This window comes from Diadema antillarum, unplaced genomic scaffold (assembly GCF_040938485.1).
Source record: "Diadema antillarum isolate AM-2024a unplaced genomic scaffold, OU_Dant_1.0 seq00000871_RagTag, whole genome shotgun sequence".
NCBI classification, from domain to species: Eukaryota; Metazoa; Echinodermata; class Echinoidea; order Diadematoida; family Diadematidae; genus Diadema; species Diadema antillarum.
The window spans coordinates 318,322-341,915 of NW_027271737.1; the positions used below are offsets into that span (position 1 = coordinate 318,322).

General features: G+C 41.5%; 1 protein-coding gene across 1 annotated transcript in view; it reads left to right on the top strand.

Annotated features, from left to right (window-relative positions):
• LOC139740635 (dynein axonemal heavy chain 6-like) overlaps positions 1–23,594 on the top strand; it is a 61,954-nt gene that overhangs the window by 13,052 nt on the left and 25,308 nt on the right. The window contains 30 exon segments of the mRNA XM_071651216.1: positions 9–137; positions 827–940; positions 1,645–1,788; positions 2,392–2,601; positions 3,278–3,490; positions 3,871–4,148; positions 4,718–4,878; positions 5,348–5,568; positions 6,020–6,130; positions 6,741–7,022; positions 7,615–7,914; positions 8,268–8,421; positions 8,944–9,215; positions 10,093–10,305; positions 10,777–10,962; positions 11,496–11,692; positions 12,380–12,563; positions 12,921–13,148; positions 13,935–14,156; positions 15,603–15,750; positions 16,309–16,466; positions 16,607–16,738; positions 16,971–17,142; positions 17,843–18,138; positions 18,841–18,920; positions 19,561–19,792; positions 20,381–20,749; positions 21,161–21,315; positions 22,207–22,387; positions 22,935–23,170. Coding sequence (XP_071507317.1) covers positions 9–137; positions 827–940; positions 1,645–1,788; positions 2,392–2,601; positions 3,278–3,490; positions 3,871–4,148; positions 4,718–4,878; positions 5,348–5,568; positions 6,020–6,130; positions 6,741–7,022; positions 7,615–7,914; positions 8,268–8,421; positions 8,944–9,215; positions 10,093–10,305; positions 10,777–10,962; positions 11,496–11,692; positions 12,380–12,563; positions 12,921–13,148; positions 13,935–14,156; positions 15,603–15,750; positions 16,309–16,466; positions 16,607–16,738; positions 16,971–17,142; positions 17,843–18,138; positions 18,841–18,920; positions 19,561–19,792; positions 20,381–20,749; positions 21,161–21,315; positions 22,207–22,387; positions 22,935–23,170 — 5,978 coding nt within the window.

A 23,594-nucleotide genomic window follows, 5' to 3' on the forward strand; every position in this document is an offset into this window, starting at 1 on the left:
TATTGCAGAATCCCATAATCTTGGATGTGAATGCAGACAAGGAGAAGGTCAAAGCCATCCTGACCAAGCTGGGCACCACCCTTGATGAATTGCAGAAGCAAGCCTTCACCTTCAAGTCATACCAGAAGAATTTCAAGGTAAAGAATAGCATCTCCATTCTGTTAAAACCTTTCATCGGTCAGCAATGCAATCTTGTGTTCATTGCACCATCATGAGAATTTGTTTACTGTAGTTCAGTCCAAGATTGGTTAATTGGGAAGGTCTTGAAATAGTAAATAGTTGTTTGATTGACAAAGTTACTCTTTGTACTGTAGCAGTAACTTTGCCAACACATTGTCTCTCTTCTTGTTATTAAACTATTCTGATCAGTCAATTCACAATTTCAGATAGAGAGGGAATGATAGTGGGCAGTGAACCTTGCCATATGATACTTAGTAATTGTGTAGGGGGAACCTTGGTGTGACTTTTGAGGGATTTTGAATTAATTCACATGTGCATGCATTAACGTAGTCATTTAGCTCCATGCTCTTCTTTATTTATCTTAGGGTTCAGTGCGTTCAGTGTTGTACTGTATCTCTTTGTAGTTCCTATGCTACCTTCACATGAAGGGCCTTGGCCAACAAACGTGTGCCACAGGCCAGAGTGAAAGTTTGGTGTGAGTCTAGCCTCAGATTTGGACCAGTAAACCTCTCCTATGTAACACTGAGACTCCTCACTCAAATGAGCACGCCTTCCTTATCTGTAAAATACATGCACAAAGTGCTCAAAGAAGTTATTTGATGCTGGTGTATCCAAGATAATGTGAACTTTCATATGACTCTTGTAGGTGGAGGTGACAAAGTATGAGGAACTGGAGGAGACACATGCAGAGCTGAAACTCAAGCAGCTTTTGTGGGACTCACTGGATGAGTGGGACATCATGACAAATGGATGGACAGAGGTAAGAATGATGGCACACTGCTGCATTGTGTGTCTTCCCAATGTAGGAAGAGAAAAAAGAACATTAAATTTGTTCTTGTAACATTACACTGTTACTGCGAAAGGCATATCTTGTAATTTTAGCCCCCTTGAGATATCATTTAAGAACTCTCTGTCTGTTTCTAGTTGCGCCTCTGTGAAAGAATTTGGATATCTAGCCATCTCAATTCATACATTCAAATTCAGGATAGACTTCTATGGATAACTTACCTTAGAGATAGCATGTAGTTTGTTATCTCCCAAATTCTTATAAATCACAAAACTGAAATGGAAACTTCCGTCGTACGACGTCTCGCCGATTTACAATCAGCTTTATGTAGGCCTAGTCTGCAGGTTTAGATGTTTAACCGAATTCCGAACTCAAAACAGTTCTGACACTTCTAACGTTACGATCGCTTCTGCTGCTCACTGCTGCATGCTGCTGGCGACCAGCTAGACTGCACTCTACACTACCTAGTGAAGGCTGGGACTCGTAAGATTTCTCAGACCAATGCAAAAGGATGTATTAACTCAATCATAACCTTAAAAGTGAGTTGATTAGAAACCGTCACCATTATCGTTGGTAAGTACTGTTAGTAGCTATGCCGTAAGACCCAATGTCACCATGCCAGCTTGTGATTGTAAGTCCAACATTTTTGCACTTTCGTTGTTTTATTTACTCCATAGGCTGACTTCAATGGGCTTGATCCAGAGGAGTTGTCGACAAATGTCGCCAAGTACGGCAAGTCGGTGCATCAGCTGGAGAAAGGTCTGCCTCCAAACCATGTGGTTCCCAAACTCAAGGAGAAGGTGGAGGCCATGCGAGAGAAGGTGACTTTCAGATTAGCCATCAATCTTTATCTTTCTTCTACCTGTATTGATGATTATCATTTTTAGCAATCTTCACTTTGCTTGATTACAGGTGTTATCTTTTATGTTGATATATGAAGAAGAGTGTTTAGTTTGCACAATTTTCTAGTTGGCTTTCTTTGAAGCACTTGCCATGATCATTGCAACATGAATTGTTTCAATGGATGCCAATACATGGGAAATCATTTAAGAGCATTGTGTAACAAACTGCTGTACTTTCACGTTGAAATAGCTGTACATTCACCTTGAAATAACATTCAATGAATAATGTTAGTCACATGTAAATATGTAGACATAAGATATTTTAGAAAAAATTATGATCCATTAGAGATTAAACAGGAAAGGATGCCCTATTTACATATTGCAGTCAAACCTTTTGTTTTTATTTGAAAGGAGAGGTAAATATCTTCTTACTTAAAATGCATTGCCTCTTCTTGGATTTGCAATGCATTGCAGGGTGTGTGATATTAGCAAAATGTGTATATCTACAGCTTTACTTTGCCAGACCAGTCCCAAAATCAAAACTTTTACTCTATGGCTGTATATCTCTTGCATCTCCCACAGCTGCCTGTGATTGTCAACCTGCGGAACCCGTCCTTGAAGCAGCGCCACTGGGAGAAGGTGGAAACCATCCTCAACCACAAGTTCACCTCGGAGGAGCCCCTCACCCTGGGTCTGCTCACCAAGCTTGAAGCCTTCAACTTCACCGAGGAGATCGAGGAGGTCTCTGGGCAGGCGTCCAGTGAAGCAGCCCTTGAGGCGCTTCTGAAGAAGGTGAGGATTCCTCTCTGTTGAGAATTTACTCTCTTTACTTCAGGCATGCCTCTTTCTTTCTCTTACTGAAATAGATTGAAATGATTTTTATGTCATGATTTATTGACAGAAAAAGAAGAAGAAGAAATGTGCAAGGTTGCTAAATTTGAGCAACAGCTTTGGGAGCAGGTATTGTGCATTTCTAAGAGTCTTCTGTTTTTCAAAGTGTTATTTCATTTTAGGAATATGCTTAGATATGATTAAATGTCCATTTCCCTTAATGCATGTCCAACTAACATTCAAGGGAAACTAAGGTGTTATTTCTGATTGAGTGACCAGGGTTTACAATCATATGCATTTGTATATAATATATATTATCTGTTTTTAAGCAGAAAAAACAAAAGTGTCATTGAGCCATTGTAGATACGGATGAGAGTGTGATCTGTGGAAGAGAAAAAATATTTGTGTTCTTTGTGACATGATGGGATATTATGGCGAGATGTGCCTGCCAATGTCAAAGTGTTTTCATCTGCTTATGTTTAAGTGTTGTTTTCCATATATCCAAGCTTACTTTAAGTGCCATTGTTGATTTTCAGACACCTCTACACCTAAACCTTATGTTTGATTAGACAAGACATCTACATCTTGTCTGAAGAGATGATTATGTGGGCTATTGTCGTATTCTGTCATCCAACAGGTGGAAGACTCGTGGAAGACGACAGAGTTTGTCGTGCTCGCTCACCGCGACTCCAAGGACGTCTTCATCCTCGGAGGCACAGATGACATCCAGGTTCTACTGGACGACTCCCAGGTCAACATCTCCACCATCGCCAGCTCGCGCCACGTCGGACCCATCAAGCCCAGAGTGGATGAGTGGGTCAGGAACCTTGCCCTCTTCAATGAGACACTGGTAAGACTGTGGTGATGGTGTTTTTTTTCTCTCTCTCTCTCCTTTTTCCCCTCCAATATCTTGTAACAACTGATACTGCCTCGGTGAATCATAGCAAGCTTTAGATCTGTGATATGAATGCTAAAACAATACAGCCTCGTGGGTTGAACAATGGAAACAGCTGCCTTGCGCATGTGCAGAACACCATTTTTAGTCTGATAGCGTCATTACCTCTCGCGTGGCAAATCTAAAGCTCGCTATCATCCTATCAGTAAATAAAACATCAGTAATAGATAAATGCATCATTTTCTGTTATCTGCCTGATATTTGTTGATAATTCTGATATGTTAGTGTAGTCTGACTTTCACAAGTTTATCCCTTCATCTTTCCCCTCCCCCTAGGATGAGTGGCTGACATGCCAGAGGAACTGGCTCTACTTGGAGAGCATCTTCAGCGCTCCAGACATCCAGCGACAGCTCCCCGCCGAGGCCAAGATGTTCATGCAGGTGGACAAGTCCTGGAAGGAGATCATGCGCAAGGTCAACCGTCTGCCCCTGGCCATCCGTGCCGCCACCCAGCCCGGCCTCCTTGAGACGTTCAAGAATAACAATGCCCTCTTGGACCAGATCCAGAAATGTCTTGAGGCGTACCTGGAGTCCAAGCGATGCGTGTTCCCGAGGTGAGTGCCCTAATTTGACACCTGTTGATTCCCTTGTTCACCTGTATAGTCATTGCTTTTATCTGTACATGCCAACAGATGCGTGCTGATTTCAGCATTGTCATGGGGTACCAATCAGTGAATAAAAGGGCAAAGTGGTGCCATCAGTAGTGATATCCAATATGGTGGAAATCTTTGTGTGCTGATATGCAGTGGTGTATTGGAAGTGTGTCATCATTCCTTTTTTTTTGACTGACAAAATCTTTGTTTAAGACATACTCCAAGTACTGTTTTGTAATTTACTTGGATATACTGATTGTGTTTGATTGACTTTGATCTTTCAAAGAAAAAAAAGGGACTTCATGCTCATTCTTTATTTATCAAAATGTGAGTATAGAAGGAATCATGTGAAAAATGAGGCTAATACAACAGAAAGTAAACATTAGGTTTGCACTGTATTCTTGCCATTGTCAAAGATGACATGAATTTACTTCACATTGGAGATGATGAAGTTACATAGTTTTGATGAGATGTTAAGAACCTCAAAGTGGCTGACCTGGAAGAGTATCCCTTGTCTGGTTATCTCGCAGGTTTTACTTCCTGTCCAATGATGAGCTGCTGGAGATCCTGTCTCAGACCCGTAATCCTCACGCTGTGCAGCCCCATCTCAGGAAATGCTTTGATGCCATCGCCAAGCTGGAGTTTGGCACAGTGGCAGCCGACGGCAAGAGCTCTCCTACTGGGGACAAAGGTTTGTCAGTTTTACGAATTATCTTGTTTGAAAACTAACCTTCTTTCCAATGTCTTGAAGTCCACACGAGTGGGTTATGAATACCGCGTACAACAACTCCCCCAAAACACCTGCAGTTGTGCTCACTTAAAAAGAGTAACAAACAACCCTCTGTCATCGTGTTTATGTCTTGCCCTTAATCTGGTGATTAACATTCAGCTATTTTGATTCCTCTTGAAACTTGACCATTGACATACCATACTCCAGATGCATCAAAATATGCATTCTAAAATGTCTCCACACTGATTGTTTCATGAACCCAAGAACGATTTCTAATATACACTTCAGAGGGATGAAATAATTTGTTGTACTTAGCTCATCAAGTTTCCAAATATTGTGTGCTTTATCTTCTCACAACATGTGCCAAGACAAGACCTTTCCTCTCATGCAATAAAGTGTGTGTTTTTTCCCTCCCATGATGGCATTCCAGATCAAGCCACGACGAGCACCAACGACATCATCGCCATGATCTCGCCCGAGAACGAGAAGGTGGGCCTGGGCAAGGGGCTGAAGGCCCGAGGCAACGTGGAGGACTGGCTGGGCAAGGTGGAGGAGGCCATGATGTCCTCCCTGCGCCGCATCACCAAGGCAGCCCTGGCAGATTACGAGCTCAAGCCCAAGGAAGAGTGGATCGCAAACAATCCTTCACAGGTGCGGTCAGACGAGTCTTTGGTTTTATTTTCTTTCTCTCGCTCTCTGTTGTACAATCATGAATGTGTGCTTGTGTTTTCATTTGTGAATGCTTGCCAGGATGGTTTAAGCCTTGCACAATGGTGTACTTAGAATATAATATGGATACTGATACTGATAAAGCAATATCACAACAACATGAACAACATCAACAAACAGTACTATAAGAAACAAAAAACAAATGCTTGGCAAATAGACATGCATCAATAATCATTGAAATTTGATGTTATATTTTATCTCACTCTGTTTCAATAGGTAAGCATGTACAGCCCATTGATCAAAGTTTGCCGCTGCTAAACATTTCGTATCAGTCGGTCTCATGCTACTTCTTGGAAGGTTTCATGTCCCCAGCACAAATGCGTTAACCCTTCTGAAGGTGACCTTGATTAACTAAACTGTCCGTTATGTGCAGGTTGTTCTGACTGTGTCTCAAACCATGTGGGCCCGGGATGTGACCGAGGTGTTGGAGACGGACGGAGACAGACATGAGGCCATGAAGGAGTTCGAAGGGAAGAACTTTGACGTAAGTCATGTAGCCAGGCCTGTATCATTAAGTATATATTAAAGGGTTAGTTTGCATTGTCAAGGGTACTTGTGACAGCTACTGATATCTGTCAAAGTAGAGTAGAAAGTTTTGAGGGTGAAGTTTTTGATGATAATTTTGGTTACATTTCAGTCATTGAAGACATGTCTTTCTTTGAATGGGTGATAAAATTTTCCAGTTTACATAAACACATGGACTTACTACCAATTTCAATGTTTTAACGATATCGTTCAGATTGTATCATGTCTCATCAATCTCAAATATGGCCCTGCAGGGTCATGTCTCTTTTTCAGGGTGCAAGCCAATTTGATGAGGTTTCTTGGATTTAGTCACCCTTTGATATCTGTACTTATCATAATTCTGTTTCTGGCATACTGACAAATATGTTTGAATATGTTATGTTTGTAGCACAATGCATGTTTGAAAGCAACATAATATTCTAATCCTGGACTGCTGACTTGATTTGTAATTATCAGGGTCATGACTTAGTTCACGTTTCTCCACTCCTTGGTGTGATTTCATTCTGTGCAATATCGTGGCCCAGCAAAGAAGATCCTGCAATGAGTGTTCGTTGTTTTTTGGTTTGCAGAACCTGAACCAGCTGGCCGCCATGGTGCGAGGACAACTGCCCAAGCTGGTCAGGGCCATCCTGGGAGCCCAGATCACCATCGACGTCCACGCCAGGGACATCATCACCAGCATGGTCAAGAACAAGGTGGACTCCTCCAACAACTTTGAGTGGGTCAAGCAGCTGCGCTACTACTGGGACCTGGAGCTGGACAACTGTGTGGTGCGCATGTCCACCTCGCAGTACATCTATGGCTACGAGTACCTGGGGGCCTCCCCCCGTCTGGTTATCACCCCACTCACTGTGAGTTGAAAGCACTTTGCTGGCATGAAAGTAGAGGTTCTAAAACTCATGTAGAATGTATATATAGAAAATGTGTTAAATCATTCCCTCTCTACCTACCATACCTCACTGTCCCTTAACATGCCCTTGCAACACTGTAATGAAATTTGGTATTCATTGTTATATTTCTTTAAGAGATGATGTAGGTTCTGGTCATTATCTGATAGCATTGCATTTCCAACAAACAGTGCCCAGTATCACCCATAGCACCTGCATGCATAAAAAAGCATGAAAATGTGTTAAATCATCCAAGATTAGTAGAACCCTCTCCAACCGCCATAACTAACTGTTGGTTAATGATACGTTCTTGGAACATTGTGTGTAAGATAGGTTGGCATTCATCCTTTTGTTCTTTTAAAAGTTAACACAAGTTTTGGCTATTTTTTGATAGCATTGCATTTCCATCAAACAAGCAGTATCACCAGTTGCACCTGCATACATTAAAAAAAGCAAGTAACTAAACTAAGAAGTGTGTGAGGATGTCCTTCACAGTATTAGAAGGTAACATGGTGCCTGTTTTCATGGATACTAAGTATCTTTTCTCTCTGTCCAGGATCGATGCTACCTGTGTCTGATGGGTGCCCTCCAGCTAGACCTCGGGGGAGCACCGGCTGGACCAGCAGGCACTGGTAAGACCGAGACCACCAAGGACTTAGCCAAGGGTCTGGCCAAGCAGTGCGTGGTCTTCAACTGCTCCGACGGCCTGGACTACAAGATGATGGGGCGGTTCTTCTCCGGTCTGGCCCAGTCAGGGGCGTGGTGCTGTTTCGACGAGTTCAACAGGATTGACATTGAGGTGTTGTCTGTCATCGCTCAGCAGCTCATCACCATCAGAAATGCCAAGGCTGCCAAGGTTAGCAATCTCCTCAGGCGTCATCTCATTTCATTTTGTTCTTGAAATGGCTTGTGCTCCCTTCTAGGAGAGACTTAACATTGATGATCATTCCATGCCTACTCTATATACACGTAGTAACTTAAGTTATTGTCATCTGATGAGTTTACTATATCAGTAAGCATAAAAGTTACAACTACAGTTTGTAAAAGAGACTGTCATCTTAGAAGATTACTACATTAGTAAGCATTACAAGCTACAACAAGGTATAATGCACCACAAGTAAAAACCTCACAGGAAGCACTCCACAACTTACGTGGAAGAAATTATACAGCAAACAAATTCTAGTATATGTCATATGCTTTCTCCTACAGCTGTCCCGCTTCATGTTTGAGGGTCGTGAGATCAAGTTGATTCCGTCCTGCGCTGCCTTCATCACCATGAACCCTGGGTATGCCGGGAGAACCGAGCTGCCAGACAACCTTAAGGCTCTCTTTAGGCCCATCTCCATGATGGTTCCAGATTACGGTAAGTGTTGGATTGTCAGTTGTCTTTCAGAACTTGAGAAGGAAAAGTCTTAAAAATATAGGTCTTTAAATTGAGAAGATTATGCTAAGAAAATTTTCTATGTCAACCCAATGATTGTATCATTGGAAAATGCTTCCAGAAAGAAAAGAAAAAGAAAAAGAAGGAAGCCTAGCAATAGAGGTCTTGTCCCTCAAGGCCAATCTCACTGAGTTTGTGTATAAACTCAAACATCTAAAAAATGTCAGACTTAGTTTTGAGCAGATCAGAATCTGGCAATATGAAATGTTCTGTTTGTTGTATTGATACATTAGTCTGTACAAACTGTCTTTTATTCTCCTTATGCTACGCCACTATTCAGTTTCTTTCTCAAAAGAGGCAGAAGAGCTATGCCTTTCACCCCTGCACATCTCTTTGTTAATGTGTGTTACAAATGAGTAATCTCTGTCATGTTGTGTTAATCTGCCAGATTTGGGTAATGAATCATGGTGATTTGATATTGATCTGATGTGCTTTGATCCACAGCTCTCATCGCTGAAGTGATCCTATACTCTGAGGGCTTCGAGTCCTCCCGCAACCTTGCCCGAAAGATGACCCAGATGTACAAACTCTGCTCTGAGCAGCTGTCCCAGCAGGACCACTACGACTTTGGCATGCGTGCCGTCAAGTCCGTGCTGGTGATGGCCGGCGCCCTCAAGCGCAGCAATCCCGACCTTGGCGAGGACATTGTGCTGATCAGAGCTCTCAGGGACAGCAACCTTCCCAAGTTCCTGGCGGATGATGCCGTCCTTTTCAAGGTAACATTCTTGAGATCCAAGACAACAACTTTCTTCAGCAGTGTGTATCAGTGGGATGATTGTATACACCTAGCGTAACATACATTGCCAGTTTATAGAATTGCCCAGGAACCCCTGAGAAGCAATATATTAGGGGGATTGCATTGTAGAAATGATAATTACATGATTATGCGTTTATTTTTGCCTTACAAAGCTATATGGAATTGCCCATACCATGTCTTACAGAAACAATTCTGTTCACATGAAGTATACTGGTATGCATATTTTTCTTGACTGAACTAGTTCCAGCAATATCATGCAGGCATATCGCTTGAGAAAAAAAAAAATCATTATCAATTGGAAATTACAATGTCTTGAGCTGGAAAAGAATGTTGGCAAGGCCTAAATCAGGAATTTGCAGCTTGCTAATTTTGTGTTTAAAAAATAGTTGCAAATCTTCTTATGGAATGTAATAAATAGTTGATAGTATTCAAGGTAGGAAATTTCATGTGTGAGAGACTATTCCATGTAGTCTGTCATAATGCAGAAACATAGCAAAGTCAACCTAAAAAGATAGTACAGCAGTTCATGCTTGTATTTGCCTGAACTAGCGATCACTCATGGAAACGTTATACATGAGGAGGAGAAGGAAGTATGTGTCAACTTAAAACTGACTGATAGATATGACTGCATGGATGCCTGAAGAAGCAATAGCGCACAGTTTGAGTTATATTATGAGGGAAATGCCAATAGATTATAAAAAGAAAGATTATGCTGTACAATGTGGTGTGGTCTCTAATGTACCTGCATATTATAAAGTCATCTGATAATTTTAGGCAAAAGGAGATGGAATTATTTTCAGATGTGGTTGATTTTCTCTTTTTTCGTTTGTCTCCAGGGCATCCTGTCCGATCTGTTCCCGGGCTCGGTGCTGCCAGAGCACGACTACGGCCTGCTAGAGAAGACCATCATTGATTCCCTGGTGGCCAAGAACCTCCAGCCGGAGGACTGCATGGTGAAGAAAGTCATCCAGCTCTACGAGACCATGATCGTCAGACACGGCGTCATGCTCGTCGGTCCCACGGGAGGAGGCAAAACTACTGTGTATGAGGTGAGAGGAAATGGTGTTTAGAAGACCTCTCTCTCTGTCGCCCACTGGCAAAAGAACAGAACAACATCAATTTAGAACTATTTGTAAACTGACACAATATCCCTCTCACCCATTTTCTTGTTTTTGTGTGTGTTTATCACATATACTTCACAGTGATAAGTAAGGTAAATAAAGTAAATGAAGTTGTTTCAGAGTATAAAGTCATAAGTGGAATGATTTCTCATGAATCACTTTCATTAAAAAGAAAAGGTATCTAAAATAAAATTTTTGCTTAAAATGACAACTTCTTCCAAAAGTGGGGGTACAAGAAAATATTCCTGTACTTTCAGGGGAAAGGATATCTGATGATATTAACCCTTTGACCATAAACCATAGTACTGCTTGCTCAAAAACAGGGGGTGTAACTTTCATTCACGAAATGTGCTGTTGCATTATGTTTTACTACATGGATTTATCATCCCATCCTGATAGTGCCTGGCCAAGACCCTGACTGACCTCCACGCCGCCGGTGAAGATGTGCCCTACTACCAACCAGTGCGCACATACGTCCTGAACCCCAAGTCAGTGACAATGGGCGAGCTATATGGAGAGATCAACAAACTAACCCTTGAGTGGCAGGACGGACTCATGGCCCTCACTGTACGACAGGCTTCGGCTGTAAGTAGCTTGCTGCAACATCCCAAAAGTCACATTCTTTTGAAATTATCATTTGGTGATTGCGTAAGAGATTTAGCATGATTTTAACTAAGCAGCTGAGGTTAAGACATTGAGATGAAGCAGTATAAACCTTCACAGTCATGTTTCTCCCTTTACATTCTGATACTTTTCTGTGCAAGAGTCATTGAGTGCATGGTCATCTATTACCAACACTCTCTTTGTATGCTGAGAATAGCCAAGATTAGCTGTGTGAACGTGCATGCAGTATTTCCATCTTTGCTAAGATATTGTGCTATGCATTTCTTCCATTTTCTTACCCTCACTGGGAAATGTTGATATGATAGGACAATACTGATTCATGTTTATCAACATAGTAAGTATTAATGGTTAATGATTGTATGGACATTTGTATGTGGTCATATCAACATTGATTGTAATTAACCTTGTTTTATATGCTTCCCATGGTTACATATTTATGATTGCAATACACCAAGTTATATTATGTTTCTCCATTGTCATAAATTGACCCGCAGGACACAACCGACGACCACAAGTGGATCATCTGCGATGGTCCAGTGGACGCCCTCTGGATTGAGAACATGAACACCGTGCTGGATGACAACAAGATGCTGTGTCTGGCTAACAGCGAGCGCATCAAGCTCTCGGCCTCCATCCACATGGTGTTTGAGGTCCAGGATCTGGCTGTAGCCTCACCAGCCACAGTCAGCAGGTAACCCTCATTGTTGCTTGGGAAATCTGTAGTAGATATGAAGAGGGGAAAAGATGTGTATCAAATCCGCAGTTGCAAATTATACTCTTGTGAAAGTAGCAATAGTAAATAGTAGCCCCTCATTTTTTACAATATCTCTAAATATCTGCTGCACTCTGTATGAGTGTAGTTTTTGATTTCCACACAATGCATGTTTGATTGTAGCTCAAATCACTCATGCTCGTAATTCTAGTTAATGAGAGTATATCTCTCGAGTTTCTGATAATTTTCTTTGAATTTGCAAGAAAATAAGGGGTCTGATATATCAGGCAAACGATGGGGTTAATGTTCAGGCATGTTTACGTTGTTTTATGTCATTTAAAACTAGCATGAATTAATTTCAATCCTGGAAGTAACCCCCCCCCCCCCCCCCACCTTGCTCTACTTGTGGGTTTTTCTACCTTGTAAGGTTTTCTAAAAATATTTCTTGATGTTATCTGGACATGATTCAAGGTTCAAAATGCAACATGTAAGCGATCGTTACAACCTTAACTGATTTAAAGGTACTCAATTCCTGCAATTATTTAAATAACCACATTATATCAGTCAGGGCCTTGACTTTTATTCATTCAGTGTTAATCTAGTGTTCACTGTCATGTGAAGCACAAGTTTGATGGCTGTTTTCTCACCATGCATCATATACATAAGGTGTGGGATGGTGTACATCGACCCTGGAGAGCTGAAGTGGATGCCGTACGTGAGGACTTGGCTGGCCCGCTTCAAAGACAAACTCCAGGAGGAGACCTACAACTACCTCCTCGACCTCTTTGGGAACTATGTGGAAGACGGTCTCAAGTTCATCTTGAAGAAATGCACACAAGCCATCAACCAGGTATGCTTTGTGCCTGTTCTTTCATGTTTAATTGAATCTCTGTTTATTGAGGACTGGCACTAAACGACAGAAGAGACTGAAACAGTTACAATCAAATACCTGGGTGTTTATGTGTGAGCATTGCCAATTTTCCACCTTATTGAGCAACATTACTGGTGGCTTGGATGCATTATTTCAGCATGTACAATTTGCGTGCTCACAATACAAGGAAGCAAATAACAGAGTTGTGTTCTCACAATGTTGAGATTGCTCAAAGTTAGTGTGTATGCGTTTGTTGTGAGAAGCAGTTACTTTCTTGGAGACAGAGTTTTACCGTGTATCATACGATAAGATGATGCTGTGTGATTTGCTCCTCAGGTTGATATCAGTAAAGTGACCAGCCTGTGCTGCTTGCTGGAAGCCCTGCTCTTCCAGGACAAAGGATGCCCCAACCTGAGGATGGAAACGGCCAAGCTACACCCCATCATCTGCTCCACGTTCGTCTTCTGCTACCTGTGGGGCATCGGTGGCAACCTCATAGAGTCCTGCTGGGATTCCTTCGATACTTTCATCAGGAACCAGTTTGAGGATAACGGAGATGCCAAAGTGAGTTGGATTCGTCCTCATCCCTCACTCTCTTTTGTTTTTATCATCACTCTCAAAGCTTTAGAAGAGCGTCTAGAAATGCTTTTGCATATTTCTGCCTAATTATTTAAATAAATTAAAAGATGAATGCTTTGGCAGGGGCATTGTGTTTGTTTAGGTACGAAGATGATGAAACCATGCTCTGTTTATGGCATGAGTGGTACAAATTTAATTCTTCAAATAAGGGGAAAAACAGTGTCTTTTATGGTGTTGATGACCCTTTTTTGCTTAGAGAACGCCTTTGATTACAAATGTGCTCACTCCTTTTTGCACACCTAGTGGATTTGTTACAATGCTTTATCCATTTTACAAGATAGTTTGCTGGCAAAACTACTTCATTTACGCAGCAGTTGAAACAGGTGTTAAACATTTGTTTTTCAAGACACCTTTAAGGTTTTCTGTTACCAAATACTCCCAGAAAAACCACAAAACCACACAAAGCTGACTATAACCAGGGTACTCTCAATGTTTGTCATCTTCACATGATTATTGTTGCAGAGAGGAGTGGATAGCCTTCATGATCTCCTCATAAATTGTAACTGTTCTGATCTTTCTGTGTGTCATTTACCTTCGCTAATCCTGGAGATTAGTCATCAACACTACATCGATTATGTAAATTGAGCAATGCAAGCTCAAGATTGCTTTCCTCTCTCTGGAAGAAATCTCAACCACAATTTACTATACATATTCCAAGTTTCCAGTGATTACAAAACTATTTCACCTTTACTGATCTTCCCTCTGCCTCAGCTGCCCACCAATGGGGACCTGTGGAGCTGCTACATGGATTTTGACTCCAAGCGCATGGACCTGTGGGAAAAAATAGTGCCTGCCTTCAAGTACAACCCTGAGATCCCCTTCTTTGAGATGCTTGTGCCCACAATGGACACGGTTCGCTTCGGCTACCTCATGGAGAAGCTCCTCCTCGTCAAGCACTCTGTTCTCTTCACTGGAACCACCGGAGTGGGGAAGGTATCCCTCTCTTTTTTTTCCATCTTTAGAATATTGTAGAATTTTTTTAGCATCATCTGGATGAAAGAAAAACAAATCTTTCTCAATTGTGGAGATTCTTCAGCTCTACAGATTTTTTTGTTTTTTTTTTTGAAGTGGGTGGGGGAGGATGAGACAGTGAAAGACATGAATTGTAAGGAGTGAAATTTGATGAGAAAGTTGTTCCATTCAATTTCTAAATTACAAACATCTCTACCCGACTGTTGGTAGACTACCTATTTTGTAGATTTTTTTTTTTTCCCCTCCAAAGTCATTTGTACATCCAAGGTAAAAAAAAATCTTCCTTCCACTTCTTTGATTTATAGTGGGGCAGATATGTGAAAAAGATGCTCACATCCGGCGGAAAGTATGAAATTTTGCATATAGGGGTATTTTGAGGCGCTGATTTCAAAAATTGCCGGATCCAAGAGATCTGATAACGGGGTCGGCCGCCATTTTGAATTCCAATATGGCCGCCGTCAAAGATCCCTATCTTCAGTTCTGAATGACATTAGCCATTGGAATTTGATATATAAAAGCATGAAGATATAATGACTTCAATAACACACTTATTTGATGTGTCTGACAAGCTGCACGGCAGCAAATTTGAATTAAATACGTATTTGCCATGTTGGAGTGTTGAAAATCTCTATCTCGGGTTTTTTAATTAGGCTACCTGATTGAGCGCGCGTTTGTAACTGATAGAGTGCGCGCTGATGTATTTACATTGTGACGTCAGTGAAAGGTGCATTATGCTTCCTTTTTGCTGCACTTTTTGACATGCCCGTGAATGTTAGTCGTGATGTTTGTCTTCGTAGCCACATTGGAATTCAAAACAGCAGGCATTGCGTTTGTCAGACACATCACATCAGTTAATATTTTAACTCAGTATCTTAACATACTTGTTTACACCTAATTTCAGGGTCACTCACCACTTAGAAAACGAGATAGGGATTTTGAATATTTCGTCGAGGCGGCCATATTGGAATTCAAAATGGCGGCCATTCGATGTTTGTCAGACACTCCGAATCAATCTGTCATCAAATTCAATGTGTCAAAACGCTCATGTGTACCAAATTTTGGTGCCACAGGTCATTCAGAACTGAAGATAGGGATCTTTGAATTTGTTTTGTGATGGCGGCCATATTGGAATTCAAAATGGCGGCCGACCCCGTGGTCAGATCTCTTGGATCCGGCAATATTTGAAATCAGCGCCCCAAAATACCTCTATATGCAAAATTTCATACTTTCCGCCGGATGTGAGCATTTCGACCAATTTTTGTTACATATCTGCCCTACTATTAGTGATGTGATAGGCAACTTGGTCAGGAGAAAAAAAATCAAGTGGAGTTGCTTGTCTCATGATGATCAACAACGATGTGAAGATAAAAAGTGCATTATTTGTATCATGTTGTTGTTTACCCACAGTCTGTGATTGCCCGTGGTCTGCTGGAAGGCATCGCGGAGAAGGCAGATTACGTCCCCATCTTCATGAACTTCTCGGCCCAAACCAGCAGCCAGAGGACTCAAGAGATCATTGAGGGAAAGCTGGAGAAGAAGAGAAAGACCATCCTTGGTATGGGCAAATACATCCCCCAAAAAACAAAAAAGTTTCATGTGATGACGTTGCTATGGCATAGCTCAACATTCTTACTCATTGTTTTGGGGTTGTTGGTTTTTTTTAAAATCACCATGTTTAGATTAGAGAAAGACCATACTGGGTATGGGCACATGCACCCTGCCCCCCCCCCCCCCCCAATAAAACAAAGAAGTTTTATGTGATGATAATGGCATTGCTATGGCAAAACTTGATATTCGTACTTATTGTTTGTTTGGTTCTTTTTATCAAGTTTAAACTTTTCTCATTAATGAGGTAACATGCAAAGAGTCAAGTATTATTGACTTCTTTGGTTGAAAACTGCGTACCTTCTTTCATCTTTTAAAACACAGGAGTCACTAAATTTTGCTTCTCGCAGGAGCACAAAGTTTATATCCACGTGCCCTTTTTTTTTATTTGCTTTATAAAAGCAGTGTCATTGTGATTCAAGAGAGCTGTAGTATCACTTTTGCTTGTTGGGTCTTACCTGTGTCCTGATTGATCCTTAATCATGTAGTAATATCTATATCTCTTCAGGTGCCCCTATTGGCAAGAGAGTCATTATCTTTGTTGATGATCTCAACATGCCCAAGCTGGACACCTATGGCTCTCAGCCACCCATCGAGCTTCTGAGACAGTACCAGGACTTTGGTGGACTGTATGACCGAGAGAAGATGTTCTGGAAGGACATTCAGGTAATCCCCAGAGAAAATTATGTCATTGTGATGTAAGCAAAGTTCTGTTAATTGTTATTGCCACACTTTGAACCTGTGGTGCTATGTGTGTTGCCTGTTTTATAGATCGCGCACTTCATTGATCTGTTTGTTTTTTTCAGGATGTGACTCTGGCTTCGGCGTGTGCCCCTCCGGGCGGGGGTCGCAACCCTGTCACGCCTCGTCTCATGCGCCACTTCAGCATGCTTTGCGTTCCCACTGCCTCTGACCACAGTCTCAAGCACATTTTCAAGGTCAGTTCTACAACCATTCAACCATCATGACCTCGGGAAATATGCATTTGATTTGATCTTAGTTTTTGAAATGCTTGTAATGCTGTAAAGAAGTCCTGTAGAAATTTAGAATGGCTGTGTCACTTAAGGACAAGTAATCTATATTATATAACAGTCAAGTTTGTTCATCATAATACGATGAATCTGTGATATTCTATTTTATTGCTTTTTGTTTGCCTGTTGTGTTTCGTAGTCCATTATCAGCGGCTTCCTGGCAGAGTTCCCCCCTGCTGTGAAAGAGCAAGCAGATGCCATTGTAGGCGCAGCAGTGGAGATCTATGGCCGCATGAGCACCGACCTCTTACCCACACCGGCCAAATCTCACTACGTCTTCAACCTCAGAGATCTCTCTAAATGTGTGCAGGGTAAGTTTGTCTCTTTCATAGTCCAGGTACATATAGCACAAGCCTGCACTGGATCAAAATGGAAGTTAAATCTTGACCCATGTTATCATCACCACTGACATGCAACAGTAATAATGTTTGCCTGGACCAACAAGTGATCATATAGTCCATGGAACTGCAATGGTTTTCTTGAGGTGCATAGGGCACAAAGTGTCGTGAATTAATCTTTGTTTTTTTTTTTAGTGGATGTTCCAGCAGAGTGGTTAATGAAGTTGATGATGCTGTGATGTTGTCAAATATGTGCACAGAAATGTAATTACAAGATTATAATATACATGATATTGATGTCAGTAATCATTGGTTTGAGACTGTTGGTCATACAGGCAAATGTTTCAATATGTATTGCCATTAGTATCTTGTTTGTTTCTGCCTTGCTAAGTTTGCAGCAAACCTTGTCATTTACTCGAAGATCTGTCAGAAGTTTCCATACCATTGGTCACCATTATTATGAGGGCTTTGAATCTTGAAAAGGTGCTATATGAATACTGGTCATGATGATGATGGTGATGATGATGATGATGGTGATGATAGTGATGATGATGGTGATGGTGATGATGATTCTGATTGTTGTTATCAAATCTATTTGAATTTTACTTTCAGATATGTTGTACTTTGTTCAGTCAGTGACCCAAAGTCAATTTGCTTTGAATGGATTCCCCAGGTGTCCTCCAGGCAGACCCGGGTATCATCCGTGACCAGGTGGGCATCTTCCGGATCTTCTGCCACGAGTGCCAGCGTGTCTTCCACGACCGCCTCATCAACAACGAGGACAAGAAGTACTTCAATGAGATCATGGCCGAGATGGCCAACAAGCACTTCAGTCAGAACATCGACCCCGAGACCTTCGTCACCAAGCCCATCATCTTCGGAGACTTCATGAAGATGGGGGCCGACGAGGCGGACAAGCTCTACGAAGACATCGTGGATCTGAACAAACTCAGGAATGTCCTCGGGGATGTGAGTGTCACTTTTGAACTAGCTGACATAATTCAAACAAACAAACATGTAAACAAGTATAAATGTACTTTTGTTGGAGAGTTGCTCACTGTATCTTACATGTGCATGAAAGAGAAGAATTTTTTTTCCATCTTTGTGATATTGTCATTATTGCTCATACTTTTATCAATCTGCTATATCGTCCTCCTTGATGGTAGTAACCCTCTGCTGACACTCCCCTAATCTCCTCCATACTTCATCAAAAGATATGATCCAACATCAACTCAGCTAAATTTACCCCCCCAAAAAAAAAAAAAAAAAAAATCAAAAGAACTCATTCTGTACTAATTGTATCTGGCACTGGGATATTTAAGTGTTCCTTGAGTTCCCTTTCCTTTCCTTTGAATTTGTGTGGGTATTTTCCCATTCACATCACATTGAGAGGATAACTTAACATGGCAAAATGTTTACGTCACCATAGATTAGATGCTGGTGATGCATGTACCATGTGCTGCCATTTGAAGCCATTAGAGTCCATTCACATGCAATGACTGCCCCCCCCCCCCACATAGAAAGAATTTGCAAGTGGCAACTGCTACTTTTGACAAATATGGCACATCACACCTCTCACTTGTTTCTATTCCATCTTCATTGCAAGCGCATACTTTGATGTGCTTTGTCACAGTGAGATGAATGTTTTGCTTTCTTCATTGCATTTGCCAGTACCTTGATGACTACAATATGAGTTCCTCCAAGGAGATGAAGCTGGTGTTCTTCATGGACGCCATCCAGCATGTCTCCAGGTGAGAACTCACTCATGTAATCCTTTACACTGTACATATAGCAGTAAATGCAACCCTAAGGGTATTTTAATCACAGTAAATCAGCAAGCATGAAGTAAACAGGACGGTATTATAAGAGCTGCCATGGTAATGTTGCTGTCGAATTGTCCGCAGTGTTTGCTTTGTGCTTGAATGTTGCTAATTTCATGAGGTTGTTTTAGGAAAGGAACACTTTTTTTACATTAGGGACATTAAATTCTTCTATGTTAAATGGGAAAAAATCACTCTTTCATATGAATACAAGGTAATATAACATGCTGGTATTGAGCATTCTCAGCAAAAACCTTGATGTTTCACATGTTATGAGAAGAATTACATTAATATACCATTTAACAGAAATATTCAGGACAAAAGATGAACTATGGCTGCTGTTTGCTACTTACATTGATTAAATAATACATGTGTGGAAATCAATGCCAAAAGCATCAATTTCAGGGAATGTTCTCTCTTGAAACAGACTGAACCAAAACAAAAAACAAAAACAACAGAGCACAAAGGAATAAACTTCAAGTTTCCTTATCATAGATTCAACATGGTATTGCTTCTGTTCAAGTTGAAAACAAATTTGAATGATATTCATAATGTGTGCTTCCTCACCAAGGATCATCCGAGTGATTCGTCAGGAGCGAGGCAACGCCCTGCTGGTGGGCGTGGGTGGTACTGGCAAGCAGTCCCTGACTCGGCTGGCCTCCCACATCTGCGGCTACAAGTGCTTCCAGATTGAGCTGTCCCGTGGCTACAACTACGACTCCTTCCACGAGGACCTCAAGAAGCTCTACAACATGGCCGGCGTGGAGAACCAGAACACTGTCTTCCTCTTCACAGACACCCAGGTGAAGAACTTTGTCTCATGGGGACGCTGAGTGCAGTGCTTTACTCTGATATGATATCCTCAGTCATTGTGCAAAATATAAGTGTTGGTCAGGCAGAACTGCAAGTTGTCAATGACCTCCTTTCGTGTCTGGTTTGGACAGTGCTCTTCTGTATGTTTCCGTGGTCATATTTTTTTAATGCTTGGTAACACAATTAGGGCTACCACACCACACATGACTTTTATCATTCAGTTGATCTTGTATCTGAAATTGAACTACACAATACCCTTCTCAGGAAATGATCTGAATGATAATTTCTACTTTCGTGTGCACTGTAATTTCAATTTGTAAAAGGCCATTATATTTGAAATTGGATGCATCAATGCTCTTGTCTAGTCCAAATGTCTGAAGTAGCTACACCGTTTCCCCCTCCCCCCCCCCCAAAAAAAAGACCAGTTTTCTTGGAAAAGAGGGGTTATCTTGAATGTTATCTTGAGAGTTATTAACTATCTATTATTCATTTTGCATGTACAAATGGATTATTGCATTGTTGGCAAAACTAGACCAGGAACTTTAAACGATGATCATAAATATCCTTTGTGCTGGTAGATTGTGGTGGAAGAGTTCCTGGAAGACATCAACAACATTTTGAACTCTGGAGAGGTGCCCAACCTGTTTGAGCCGGACGAGTACGAGAGGGTGATCATTGGCTGCAGGCCAGCTGCCAAGGAGGTGGGGATACCGGAGGGCAATCGGGACGAGATCTACAACTTCTTCATCAGCCGCGTGCGCAAGAACCTGCACATCGTGCTCTGCATGAGTCCCGTGGGCGACTCCTTCCGGGCCCGCTGCCGCATGTTCCCTTCCCTCGTCAACTGCTGCACCATCGACTGGTTCGTGGAGTGGCCCAAGGAGGCCCTGCTGTCCGTCTCCAACACTTTCTTTGAGAGCATCGACCTTGGCAGTGATGAACTCAAGGTAAGGGGATCTCTCTAGGATGATTTTCTCACACATCTCAAGGGAAAATTTGTAGCTGCCCCTGCTTCAGTTCTATAGTGCACTATTGATGCCTAAGCTTGAGAGATATTTATAGGTAAATTGTAGTTACGATGTTAGAATAAAATCAGTCATTATTGTTTTGTTCCCTGTTCTGTAATCATTTATCGTTATCTAATGACTCTATGATTTTGAAACAAAAACTGAAATACTGAAAATGTCTTCTTGAGTTGAAAAAGCCCTATGCATATTGAAATTCTAGAACAATTAGACAAATATAGTGGAAAATGTAAGTATATTTTGTAAAGACAGTTTAATACCAAACTCTGTGTATATCAGGTGTATGTATATTTGAATCATCTATATGAACTGGTGATTGTTTGCTCTCAATAGGTGAAAGTAGCAGAGATGTGCGTGGAAATTCACGTCAGTGTCAGCACCATGGCAGAGCGCTACTACAATGAGCTGAGGAGACGTTACTACACCACTCCCACCAGCTACCTGGAACTCATCAATCTCTACTTCTCTATGCTGTCAGAGAAGAGGCGGTATGTGCACTCTCTGCTTTGCTGAGCCATCTGTATGTAGTATCCTATTTTGATAAAGCAATAATTCTGGGCCCCATTTCATAAAAGAAGTTAGGATAGCAACTCTTGCTGGAATGGCAACTTCTAATGGAAACAGCCAATCAGGAAGCTGGATTTTTGTCATTTCCATGACAATTGCCATTCCAGCAAGAGTTGCTATCATATCAACTTTGTATGAAATGGGGCCCTGGTCTTTGTAGACATGTGCAGTGACTCATATGCTCCTTTTATTACAGTCTCATTGTTGCCCACTTGCCATTGAATGTTTTGAAATTATCCTTCAAAACACCTTTGATCCTCAGATGTAAGCCTGCTTAAAGCCATGCAAGAGTTGCAAAATGAGGATGGCAAATTGTTTGTTCATGCCAACTGCAACAAAATCTTATACGCTTTCTGACTTCTGTTGGTACTTCTGTTGGTACTTCTATAACCTTCATGAATCTCAGTTAAATCTGTCCTGGAATTATGTAATGTTTTTCTTTCTTCTTTGTTGTCTTTCTCCTTAGCTATGTGTAGAAAAGTCTCAAACTGTCTTGATAGGAAAATAGGTAGATTGCACACATAGTGGGCTGATGATTATCATAATGTATTTCTTGAATATTTATCATCATTCTTTCTAATTTCTTCCTTTTCTTTTTTGCTTCAGTTTTTAGCTTTACTAAATGCTTGTTTATCAGGCAATTTCCTCTCAAATTTGTGACGCACTGCGGTAAAGTACTCGTGCAAAGCATGGGTGTAAGAGTAATGTCCGTCAAGTGAATTGAAATCCAAGACCATGTAGGAATATGATTACTTGTAAAATGTGTGCAAAGTTTATATAAGCATCCTTGTGCTGTCCCGTGCCGCCCCCAGGCAACTGGTTAATGCCCGAGACCGTGTCAAGAATGGTCTGACCAAGCTGCTTGAGACCAATGACCTTGTGGCGGACATGGAGGTCCAGCTAACCGCCCTCGAGCCCGAGCTGAAACAGAAGTCAGCAGACACAGAGAAACTCATGGAGAAGCTGGCTGTGGATCAGGAGAAGGCAGATCAGGTGAGTGGAGCTGGCGTGGTGCTGGTACAGTGAAACCTTGTCATGAAGAGATCAAATAGAACATACTGACTTCTAAGAAACAAAAGGATTATTGTGCTGGTCCCAACTCTTTATATTACGCTACCTCATTTTCCTACCCTGAGATTACTGATGTTACGGTGATTGCTGTGATTTTTAGGTCAACATTAGAATGTGGTTCCCCTGTACTGTGAGTATTTGCACTGATTAGTCCAGCTGTTTTCCCCAGCAAGTTCAAGAGGGCATTGGATACCACTATCCAGGAAATTATTATTGGATTTTGCACTCACATTACCCAATTTGATTCTTATGTAGTTATAATTGACAATAACTCGTATGTGGATCTACTAAAAAAGGGAAACTCAGTGGTAGCCATTTGCATGGTATGTGAGTGACAATCATGCTGATAAAATGTTCGGTACAGAATAGATTGTGTTTGATAATAAGACAGATGGCATTGTTATTGCTGTCGCCCTCGTATAGTATAGATGATGAGTGACGGTGTGTTTGGTGTTTTGGTGGGCGACAGGTGCGGAAAGTAGTGTTGGACGACGAGGCCACAGCCAAGGTGAAGGCGGAGGAGACTCAGGCCATTGCCGACGATGCCCAGAGGGACCTTGATGAGGCCCTGCCTGCTCTGGAGTCTGCCCAGAAGGCCCTGGACGCTCTGGACAAGAATGACATCGCTGAGATCAAGGTGTTCAACAAGCCACCGGACATGGTGTTGACCGTCATGGAAACCATCTGCATCCTCCTTACGGTCAAGTGAGTCCTCTTTGAGTAAACCTCGATGGAGGCAATAAATCAGTAAAGAGAATACTTGCTAGCATATCCTTACATTGAGAATCAGCATCATGAGAACTTCTCTGTGTGTCCATCATGACTGGTAATCCTATTCATCCAAGAACTGAATCCTGTTCCTGGCAATTAAAACAAACAACAACAACAACTCTGGCTTTACCTGTATTGTTGTATCTATTCATCATGATTGCAATTATCTTTGTCAGAGTTAGAGTCATGATAATATTGATAATAGTGATAATAGTGATAATGATGAAGATTATCATTGACTGCTGCTAATGCTGATATTTTTTTTCCGTCCGTCCTTCCGTCCGTCCGTAATAAATTTTGTGGACAGGGTAACTATCAAAACCTTTTAAGGTATCCTAATGAAACTTGGCATGTATGT